Raw genomic sequence first — 12,403 nt, forward strand, 5'->3', positions numbered from 1 at the left:
TGCATGCAATAAAATCAACAGAAATCCATGATGCTAGTTATTTTGAATATATTTATTTGATAAATAAATGAATTTTATCATACGTCCCATAGCAGTAAAAAAAGAAAAACAATAATAGCATCCTATAAAGGTTACTATCTAGTGTCATTTCATATAAAATCAAAGAATTCATTCTCATATCTGAGTCACCAAATAAAATTCTGAAATCCTCCATCAACATCTCGTCATTACAAACATCGCCTTACTCAAGTTTCTCATCGTTATGTAACTGTCATCTGCAGGTGCTTATGTGATCATACATTATGTGAAATCTATTAAAAGAGGCAACTGAACAGGTGTCAACTGTGCAGCATGACCAGATAGTTCACATCAGCATATTACTAGACAATTAACAAGTATAAATTAATGGTCTTATCAAAAGATTGTCAATTGCAGCCTTTACAACAAGGCTTATCAGTCCACAAGCATTCAAAGGATAACTTGGGAAAAATCACTTGAGAATTAGATCTAGCCGATGAAAAAGGCCGATATAAATCAAATCAAAAACTGTTATTGCATCAAACACAAACAGTGTGTATACAGTAAAAGACAAAATGTCATTCAGACTCACAATAAAACAGAAGCCCAATATACTTGCTACAAAGCAATATTGATGGACACTTCCTTCTGCAGCTGACTCTTGGTAGTATTTAACTTAATATTTTCAAAATATGAAAATACATATAAATGACGTATAAGCATTCTGTAATGGATACTATCATGAAATGGATAAGTACAGTGCATACCATATATTCATTTCTGGATTTTTTGTCAAATGATGACCCTTCTCTGCACGAATATAATTTTAAGTACTATTAAAAGAGGCTTTTACTGTATACACACCGTTTGTGTTTGATGCAATAACAGTTTAAGTACCATAAACAAAAAATATCTACTCATAAACGAGTATATATGGTACTTAGATGCTGTTTTGAAAAAAAAGTAATATATAGAGTACAAGATGCCTAATGAGCCTGAAACAGCTTACCTGGAAGATCTCATTCAAAATGGAACACAAGCATGCTCACTGACAAATTTAATCACGATTACAATCACCTATTGAATTTTTTTCACCATGCTTTAGAGGTCGAATATTGTGATACCCTCTGTCTATCCATCTATCTGTCCATTAAATATTCTAAACCACTAGGTAGAAATTTGCAAAACACTGCAGCTATATTGCACTGTGACAACTATCTGCAACATACATGTCATTCTTGGCTCCCAATTCGGGAGTTCCTGGAGCGGATTCATGGTCAAATATACAAAAACATTAAGTACAATGACATTTTTCAAAATATTTCTGACCTAGCTTAATATATAGTTGCAGATGGAAGAAATTTATAATATATGTAACATATTGTACATTATGATCCATGGCTGCTTGTATGGGGAAGGAAGTTTAAATGTACAGAAGAAGCATGGATATCTGCAATGGTATTCTGTTTTATTACTTGTGCCAACTCAAATAGTGGCCCAGAATCACCAGAAACATTTTAAAGATAGGTTGACATTCATAAAGCAGTTCATGATAAATCAAGTAAAATTTGTGATGTTTCTTTTTTTACATCCAAAATGTTATGTGAGCTCTCAGTATGGCCCTGAATCCACTACCACCATGTCGGCCAATTCTGCACGCTGGATAATTCTGCGCAGCGATACGTCATTTCTGTAAACATTGGATCGCCTGTTATTCTGGTTCAAAAATCCATTTTGTATCAAGAAAGAATGATCATACTTTAATCAAGGAAAGTGATATTGATAAAGTGTACAAAAATAACCCACATTCAGACTCGAAATGCAGATGAAAATGTGATTTCTAAATGTCAACATGTAGACCCATTCCATGACCTTCTTGAACCTGTAACCCAGAAAATCCGATTTACCATGCATCTTTTAGAATCATACAATAAATACATTATATAAAATATGGAAATGTATACCTTAAAACAATAGTGCATATTGATCAAAGTTTACCATTTTGCAAGAAGCTGTCCCACACATACAAAATCATCTGCTACCGATCGTGTCAACTTGTCGCTAGAACATACATTTTCAAGAAATTCCCCGGAGTATAGTCTGTTTCTAAATTCGGTAGTAATTTTTAAGCATCCTATTCAATGTTGTTTCTATTCCATGTAACAGCTTATTTTCTATAACATGTTGAACTTTACAAACTTTTGTATAAGATCGGTTTAGTTTGCTTAATATCTCTTGCCATTTATTGGCATTTTTACGTTGAATTTTTGTAAAACTAACTATAAACTATAAACCTGACCTAATTGCTCATCTGAACTGCTGACAGAAACAGTCCAAGGTAATGTATTTCATTTCTATGGCCTGATTGATAAACATCACATTTTTTCAAAGCTGTACACAGAATTGGCCGACATATTGCGAGTCAGGAAAACAAGGGGGTGGTATCCCCTGTGTTAAAAATTAATATTATTTTGAACAGAATATTCTGGTGACAATTGCCTCTTTTCAAATGATAAGCATTGCTTTATTTTATTTTCATCAATCGGTCAAATTCAGTATGTGTTTTGCTTCAATATTGGAAATGAAAACCTTAGGTGCACAGAAATGCCCGACAGCATAGTATGTGTCATTGGGGTATCCATAATCACTACTTCCAACCTTTAAAACAAATCCAATAGATTAGTTTTCAACAGCTCTGCTATATTTGGCAGAGAAAATCCTGTCAATAACACCTTACACATTTATTTAAATAATTTCCAGTCCGTCATAAGCTATGGTTGCTGTTACTGTATCATAAACACCTAGTGAAAATGTGACTGAAATTACAGTAAAATCTCAGAAATTTCGCTGATATTGATTGAAACGTCCATTTTTTCACTGAAATAATGGTATTTCAGCATATTTCAGTTAACTTTCTGTGAAATTTCCCAGTGTTTGCCAAAATTTCTTAAAATATCTGTGAGATTTTGTAATTGAGATTTCACTGAAATTTCATTGAAAACACATCAATGAACAACTACTTCACTGATATAAACACACCTAGGGACACTCTCTAATATTTCTCAAAATATCACTCTGCAGATGCCGAACTAATTTCATATAGATCATTATTGCATAATGGATTTTTTCACATTGTTCAAATAATGCTGACCCATGAACAAAATAGAATAAACTCTCCACTCTACTACAAAACCTTTTGAAAGAATCAGACATATTATGAGTGTAAAAATTATGTCCAGACAGACATTGAAGTTTGCAAAATGATACCAAACTGATGTTTACTGTTACCAAAGGTACTATAAACTGAAAAGCATTTTTATGTGACCTACTCAAGAACCACTGGAAAATATGACCAAAACTACAGAAGGCAGTATGAAATGGTCTTTTGAACTGTACAAATGATGCAGATCTGACTGCAAATACTGGTAATGGCTTTCATCAATTGCAAAATTAAACATTGTAAACTGACTTTCAACAAGAGTCCTTCTAAATGACCAATGCTCTACTGGCTGAAACAAATTTCCAGAAATTCAATATAAGACCATCTCTTCCTTTTAACTGCAGTGTTCAAGCCTCTTTTGATTCTCTTCACCAATGACAAGTTTTTAATATTAGAAGCTACTGTTGTGGTGGAAATGATAGAAGTCAACCATTTTCATTTTGGACCAGCATGGCATATTAAGAGGTCGACTGGTGGAAACTCCATGTTGGTTCGACTTCCTCATTTGAAGGAGAAAAGATCATGTAGCAACTGACATCAGATTTTCCCATTTTCATTTAGTACCATCAAGACATGATAAGATGTCTTTTAATGAAAACCCCATGTTGCTATGACCACTCATTCAGAATACGTAGCAAAGACACTTATTTTTAATATGCTACCAGACTAATGTGGTGGCAACATTTAATGTCCAAGCAGCACAATTTTTATTTAGGACCAAGTAGGCTGAATGCATATGTGAAGTTGCATGGTAAACTTTCTTCTAGTTTAGGTGGAGAGGCAATATCTAAATTGTGCCAAATGATGGACAGACAACAGATGAATGGTGAATGATGAACAATAGACCATCCCTTAAGATCTTCTGGTCATAAAATAGAGGCCTCTGTAAACTTCTCAGAATATAAGGTAATATCACAGATTCTACTAACCAGGACAACTTGATAAATTGCTCATGAATTTTGCCATTACATGTATGTCAGCCATATGAGGAATCTAAGGAGCTCTAAGGTCTCTAATTAGTCATGGTAGCCATAACTGACAATTCAGCTGTCATCAATGTACAAGTTTTAAATGCAACGATGCTAGGTGGCAAGGCATACAAGTTGCTGCAAAGAATCATATCTACACAGCTGAATCAAAATCACTCATGGCTGAGTTTTTACTTATAACAGGCTCAGTCAAGAAGTTGCATGATCACCTCATCAATACTGAGGGATCCTAACTGCTTTTGAAACTGTCAAAGATCTTGAATATCTAAGCAACTTTCCCAATTTTTTATAAACAGTTGATATGAATTATAGTTTACAAAGAGGTAATAGGCTCAACCAATCAGATGCAAGATCACCTCATTAATATTTTTTGCATCTTATTCATTATCAACTCATGTGAGATCTTAATCACATTCCAAGTTTGATCAAAACTGGATAGAAACTTGAATTCACATGTGATAAGAAGGTTAGCCAATCAGATGCACAATCATCTCATACATGGATTTTACTCACTAATGAACTCGTCCAATATCTGGCTGATAAAATTCCATATGCCTTGTTTGACTGAAATCAGATCAGAAAAAACATTCTGGATTGGTAACAAACAATTGTTTATGAATGGACAATGTACAATAGAAAATGCATGAAACTCAATACAGGATGGTTGCAGGGCCATTCTATTAGCTCACTTGGCCAGGTGAACCAACAATTGCAATTGCAATAACTGGTAAATGTTGTAAAGACTTGCAATGGTCAGAACCGTAACCATATAATCAGGCTGAGTTGCCTTTATTTCTGTATAAACTGTATCAAGAACTACTTTATACCAATTTCTATAGAGTCATGTGAAAGTAACTAATGTAACCAATGAAACGGAAGGCATATGCACTGCTTGTTCTTTCACTGTGGTTTGTTACAAGTGAAATTAAATCTATAGGTAAATGGATACAGGGATTGGAAGGTGGGGGTTCAGAGACTAACATGATAACATTTGGCAGTTTTTTCTGTGTCATTCGGCAACTTAGAGTTTATACTACAATAAACTCAGTAACAACTACCAGTGATAACACGATAACATCATTGGAGGCCCTGATAACAATTACATGTCTGGTAAGCAATTAAAATTACATAGTATGAAGAATTGGATTCCAGGGTAACATCCAACATGGCTGTCAACCATTACTATTTATCAGTAGCATGAAATGAAAGTAAAGATATTTTCAAATCTAGTAATGAAATGCTATTTGCATTTTTTTTTTTTTTTTTTTATTATCTACAGTTATGTGTTCTCCAATTAATTCTTACTGCACTCATCATTGTGTTCGCATTCAATCATCATTTTATTTTCATTACAATAATAACATTAGCCACATCTGGGTCTGTATCTTATTGATTTCACATACTTTATTTTCATGTGATAAGAATTCTTTCCAAAGATAAAGGTGTAATTAGTATGCATAGTCTCTAGCTGTTAATCAAACTCATCCAAGATTTTGATATAAACCTATCTAACATGTTGTGCTGAAACTGGATGAGAAATATAGTTTGTATATCACACTAGATAATAAGCTCAACCAATCAGCTGCAATATCATTTAATTAATCAGTGAAGATCTCACTTTTTATAGCGAACGTCTCATTTATAAAGTCTAAGCATACTCTAACTGAAATATGGTCCCAGAGTGGTAACAAACTGTCAGTCTGATTAAAGACTGCCTAATTATTATTCATTGATCTCCTTGATTGCAGTCACATCAAACATATTGATATATTGATAATATAGCAATATTTAATAAGTTGAATCAAAATAAAATCTGAAAATAGTTACTCAGGTGTTGACAGCATATCCAATCAAGTGCAAGATCAGGACATTAGCATGTTGGTGGAACTCAAATGTTAGTGCCAAAACGATTTTCTTTTTTCAGTCAGTGATTTTGACTTCTGACCATTTGATCACACAGTCAATAGGATTCTTCTCTATTCAAAGTACAAGAAATGAACAAATTTTGGTAAATAATGATGGTGGAGAACTAAAGTTATTAAGCCAAACACAAAATCAGTCACATATAGGAATACAAAGACACATCATGACATAATATTCTCCATCTTAAAACAATAATACAAACAAAACAAATAATGAATAAAAAAATTGCACCATTTAAGATATTATACATATATAGCCATGAAGGCTGATAAAAATCCATTCATATAGTTTTGTATTATCATGCTTAAATTCCATTACACATTGAAAAACAAAGTCTAAGTGCTGATTTGTTTTTTGAAAAGCAACTAAATACAGGGTATGGTAAAAATGAATTTGGATATGTACAAGTCACTAAGTAAATAAAAAATTAAAGAAATTACCACTGACTCCACTCCAAGGTCAAAAAGGTCTTATTTTAAACTGATTAACAATCGTGTTGCAATGTTAGTGGTCACACAGTGCCCTAGCTCATTTGGATCACTAACCATTTGATTCTCTGTCAAGGAGAAGAAATGAGAAGAATTTCTCATGACCAAAATGGCAGCCATTAAATTTAGAACTAAAAAAGATATTATAAATGTTTCTGAGAAATTCATTTCAAGACAATCATTTAGAGGCAACAGACTTGACATTTCAAGATGGCTGCCAGAGGTCAAACTTGCATCATTTTTTAGGATCAACTAAATACAAGAAAATGTTAAAAGCAAAACCCCAATGTTCATACAGTGATCTGAAGAACAGTACTGATAGAAATAATTTCTAGATGGTCACATTGGTGGCCTCGTTAGAGGCTAGATTGGAACCAATAACATTTAGGAACCAATACAATACACACAATGTTTATCGACCATGCTACACTGATGGTGGTAAAGATTGATTTTAGGTGTACTTCAGTGACATATACTGATGTAATTCAGGCAATCCTTGTATTCATCTCAGTGAGTGCTAATTTCGCTTTGCATTACCAAATGCAAGTCTGCTGAGTAGTGATAACAATATTTTCAAGTCAGGTACAATTCTGGTCATGCTGAACTAGGTCAGATTGGCAATATTTGCCCTCAGGACTAACACATATATGTAAATATATATTCAACTGAAAACTCCATATGAATACATTTAGGATTAATGAGATATCAGAAAAAGTCTTTTGACTGAAACCCAATGTTAGTGTTCGCATCCGTTCATGAGTAGTGAAATTAAGAATTTCAAGATGGGCTGGGGTAATGTACAAACAACACTGGGTCATCATATCTGACATATTGCAGAACATAACATCTATAAGCATAAGAATCTAATGTCAGATTACATGTGTGGGAGAGTTGTTTATTTCTCTATTCAAACTTGAGATATTTTGGGGCACTGGTTAGCTTACCCATTTCAGCTAATGAATGTTTTCCTTAACTTCCTTTATAAGTGACTATCTACTTAATCTTAACATATTTCCAAATATGAAAACAGTTGTCTTCTGTGTCACAAATTATCTATTATCTCTTTTTTTAAATAATGCTACATTAGTACTGTGGAGGGTCTCAACAAAGATCATCATACATTATTATCCTCAAAAAAGTATTTATTATTATCACTATTATATTACTCTGGTCATATTAGTGTGATAAACTTAAAACGAAGACACATTACATCATTTACTATATCCAACAACAACAAAAATTACGCTGATTGAAAAATCAGCTACAACATATTTCATAATGCCTATATTATGTATATTTTATACCTGATTCCATGTTCTTTGTTGACACTTCATCTGTTGCTCGAGAGGTGCTTGCCTTTACGTCTTGGATCTCCTTACCAAGTTTTCTTAATTTTCTGTTTTGCTGACTTTGACTGATGACAGCTTTTCTCTTGAGCAAGTCAACATCCTTTCTGACTGCAGAACACATAGTATTTTGTGTTTTCAGGCCTGCTGACAACTTGGCAACTTTGTCCTTAGTTTCTTTCATAAAATGTTCATACCTGATGTTTAGATTTATTAGTTCTTCTTTTAATGAGTCCACTGTTTTTTGAGTTTCTTCCTTAAGTATTCCCAGTTCTAGTCTTACATCAGTTACGCACTCACTCAAAGCCTTCATCTCAAGGTCAATATTGAAGAAGACATCCAAAGAATCATTATTTACCTGAAATAAACAATTTGTGTCAGAGGCAGCAGTTTCATTACATGTACACTACAAATAGAATTATTGAGAATACATATAGCAAGGTGCTCTGGCAATATTACATTAGAGTTCAAGAGATAAACATAATGTCTGATATACTGATAATCATGTCCCTTTTCTCAAACACAGGCAAATAATATATCCTTCCAATTATATGTAACAATGAGCTTTCATCCCCAAAATTAATAGGCCTCTTCCATACCATCACTACAAACCCACTACAAACTTTGGTCAAGTTACCTGGTCTTGTCAATAAATATAATGCACAATCCACAATTTGTTTTCCTTTAGTCACAGTGACTTTGGCCTTTGACCACAAAATCAAAAAGCATATTTCTCACTAAACACATAATCCATCCATAAACATTAATAAAGGTACAATGTACAGAATTAAAATTTGTGTGCAGAAACATATGAATATAAGGAGATGCAAAACAGCATGCAACCATTGACCCCAGGAGTGGATCCAAAACTCTGATAGCCTTACATTGCTGCTTTGGGCCCTGCCCCTACCCAAAGAGCTGCACCTAAACTTAAATGAGCTTAAACTGCATTTTTGAAGCAGCCATTCATGAATTAAGCCCCACAACCCCATTGACCTTTCGACAGCTTGTCACAGTCCCTTTGGCAAACAACTGGTAGCAATCAAGTCTGAGTGTTGATCAAGTGCTCATATAACTTACTAGAGCATATTTTTCCTAGACAACCATAATTTTAATACTTGCCATCTGAGGTGAATAGCATAGGGACTCATGTACTCAAAAAAATTAAATCTGTAGTGCAGGAGTAAATAATGCACTTTCATGCTGCCAAGGCTACAACCATGTATCTGTTCTGTGATGATGTCTACAAGAAAAATCAAGTCCTAGGTATTGCCAGAGTGTATTACCTAGCCAGCCATGCAGGGCACACACACACCTTTGTACACTCTCTGGCCTGCTTACCTTTGTATTGGCTAACTATTGGTGCATAGCATCTGACATATTGAAATTGGTATGATAAACCCCAACCAAGAAGCAAATTGGAACTATGTATGGCAATATCCAAATGAACACTGTGCACATCATGGATAGGAAGGGTGAACGTATTGTCTGCGAGACCATACATAGCATCAAACATGACAGTGGCTCCAAAGCATAGAATGAATGCACGAGAAACAGTAACCAACTGTAGCAGTCTTTGTAGCCAAGGTAAATTCTTCCAAGACTTAAATGGACAACTGGAATACTGTCATACCATGATTGACCTATGGCTTCTGCAATGTGGCTACAAGATAAAATATATAAACCAAACCTGGGGCACTTTGTAGCCAAAGAGTTTGTGTGGTGTAGAACAAGAACCATCTATTCAGACCAATATGGACATTAACAGTGACTATGTTTGCACCTGTATCCACACAATGGACCTGATCCACACCATGACCTGCAAGCTGTATAACAAGGTGGTTTATAATTTTGAGGCAATCAAGATACACAAAGAGTTTGGAGGACATTTATCAGACTATGCCAACAAGGATTTGCAACAGACATTTTTATTCACATGTGCACCCAACTCTAGGTCTTGTAAATACACATGTTGCTCTGGAATTGAGCTGGTTGCAAATATCGCTAATGCCATCATGCAACAAATGCTGAAAACTGTTTCAATGAAGGACGTCCTTGTCAAGCATGAAGGCCTGTTTGGCATGGAGCCTCCTCACAAATAGTGGGAAAACCTTACCAAAGAGATGAAGCACTGGCTGGCGCTGGCTGACCACCACAACCACATTATCTACATAGCCAAATATAAACATACACAGATACAGAGTTGCAGATATCCAGGTATGCCACACAACTGTGTACTGTGAGAAGTCACATCAATGGGAATGAATTGTAAAATGATTCTCTTAGGCTTTTTGTTTCCACACGTATTTTTGAGGCAGACATTCTGTAGGCAGATAAATGTAGCATTGAAGTATATGGACAGGAAGTCTGGGCAACCCAAGGGGTAAATGCGGTCATGTTGAAGTGTTTGGAAAACAGCAAGGTCAATCAATAACAGTTGCTGAAGCAAACAATGCAAGCAAGCTACAGACAAGGCAAGCTGACATGGATACAGGTGAGTACCTCTGCAGACACCAAATGAATATCACTTTCCAAGAAGCCATATGAACAATTCTCCTGCTGTGTGCCTGCAAAGGAATATCAAAGCTGATCAAAGATGAGGAGGTCTCTGTGTTTAGTCATTTTCTGAAATGCGATGAAAATCTACTTGGAAAATGCCAGGAACTTCCCGCTCTAATACGATATGGCCTAGGAGAAATTTACACATCCCTGGCTAAGAAAATGGACAAATTGACAAGGCTAGTCATTATGTAAAGAAAATTAGAGTAGCCAGCACTGTGAAAACTACCCCACATTGTTCACCGTTGTCTAGGGCAATGCACATAGTGCATTTTGGTTGCAGAAAGGGTTTGCTAAGGCATATCCAATCTCAGTATCCAAAACAAAAATCTTCCTGTCAGCAAGGACATCATGAAACACAGATCCAAGGATTTCTTGCCAGGACATTAAGGATGCCAAGCAGACAGTAGCACAACCCTGGCCAATCGAAATGATTCACTGAAATTGTGAAGAAAAATTTGTTAGCCAGTTTGTGAAAGCTGCCCCATAATTTTTAGCACTATCTAGACTCATGTACATGGTACTCTAGTATTGAATAAATGGTTAGTCATTGCATATTCATCCTCCATGCCTTATGACTAAAATCTTCCTAAGGATTTCTGGCCATGATAGTAAGGTAGCCACAAATTGATGTTGTCTAGGAGATAGTTGCACAACCTTGGCCGAGAAAAAGGACAGACTGAAAATTACTGCCACTATTTTAGCATGCAGATAAAAAAGAAATGGGTGCAGTGAAATAGGCCCTGCCCCCATTGTTTGGCACCATTTATGCTTATGTACATTGTGCACTAGGGTAGAAAGTTGGAAAGGGTTTGGCAAGGCTTATCAATCCTACATGCACACGTTTAAAGTTTTCCTATTGGTAAGGACTACAGAATACGTATTACCAAGACTTTCTTGCAATAATAGTAGAGTTACTGCAAGACTTGGTGCAACATATCTGCCAATATCATGCAGACCTTGCATTTATACCTGTACATTTGGGTATGCTATTTGTCTGATATGTGTGCACATAACCTGGGACTGCAAGAAAAATTTTGCACATTGTACACTTTCTTAGACATATGCAGGAGTACAGTGAGGATTATAGCTACTAGCTGGTCCCTAATGCAGATAGTGCATGCTAAAGATCATTCCTGGGAAATCCTGCAATGGCTCTGTGCTTCCACAGTGTACCATATTCTGTATAGGTCCATGGTCCCAATGTCAAATTTCTTTCTTGCCTCCTCGGCATAAATGTTTCCTCAGATGCTCTGTATATCTTGTATTTGACCATGTAATAGGTAACATCAAGGCAACATACTAGTATGTCCTTCCCCAATGTAAAATGGCAAATTTACTTTATTTTCCAGTTCCACTTTTCAGGAAACTGTCAAGGAATTTGGCTTTCAATTTCCTCCTCTACTGACTGAAAAATATTATGACTGTCCTTTCAGGTGGGAGTGGTGAGGGTAAACAAAATGCAAGTCAAATGTATAGTACTGATAGTTTATGTAAGTTAGGAATTGTTTTTCAATGAATCCTGTTTATACATTTAACTGTTTTCAATAATAATGTTTCATTAAAAGGAAATAAGGGTATAATACCAGGCTACAGCTTGTTTTATTTCAATACATTATAACTGTACAGTCATATGATTAATCGGATGATAAGAAACATTAAAACAATTAAGTAAACCACTCATCTTAATAAATACACCTGCCAATTATAATTTCTATCTACAGTTGATTCAAGTTTAAAGGGATTCAAACTGATGAAAATATATCATCACCTTCCATCAAAAAACTATTACATTTAGGGTGCACCTTACGCTAATGCATCCATACATTAAAATCTTCATTCTTTTCAAAACTAAAGGCT

The 12,403-nt window shown here is 35.0% G+C and overlaps 1 protein-coding gene across 1 annotated transcript in view; it reads right to left on the reverse strand.

The window, feature by feature from the left end:
• LOC149779237 (uncharacterized) overlaps nt 1-8,312 on the reverse strand; it is a 156,327-nt gene extending 148,015 nt beyond the window's left edge. Inside the window, exon 1 of the mRNA XM_089938412.1 lies at nt 7,943-8,312. Coding sequence (XP_089794538.1) covers nt 7,943-8,297 — 355 coding nt within the window. The 5' untranslated portion in view covers nt 8,298-8,312. The remainder of the gene's footprint in view (nt 1-7,942) is intronic.
• Nucleotides 8,313-12,403: the final 4,091 nt, after the last annotated feature.

This window comes from Sinohyriopsis cumingii, chromosome 17, assembly GCF_028554795.1.
Source record: "Sinohyriopsis cumingii isolate HCF-2022 chromosome 17, ASM2855479v2, whole genome shotgun sequence".
NCBI classification, from domain to species: Eukaryota; Metazoa; Mollusca; class Bivalvia; order Unionida; family Unionidae; genus Sinohyriopsis; species Sinohyriopsis cumingii.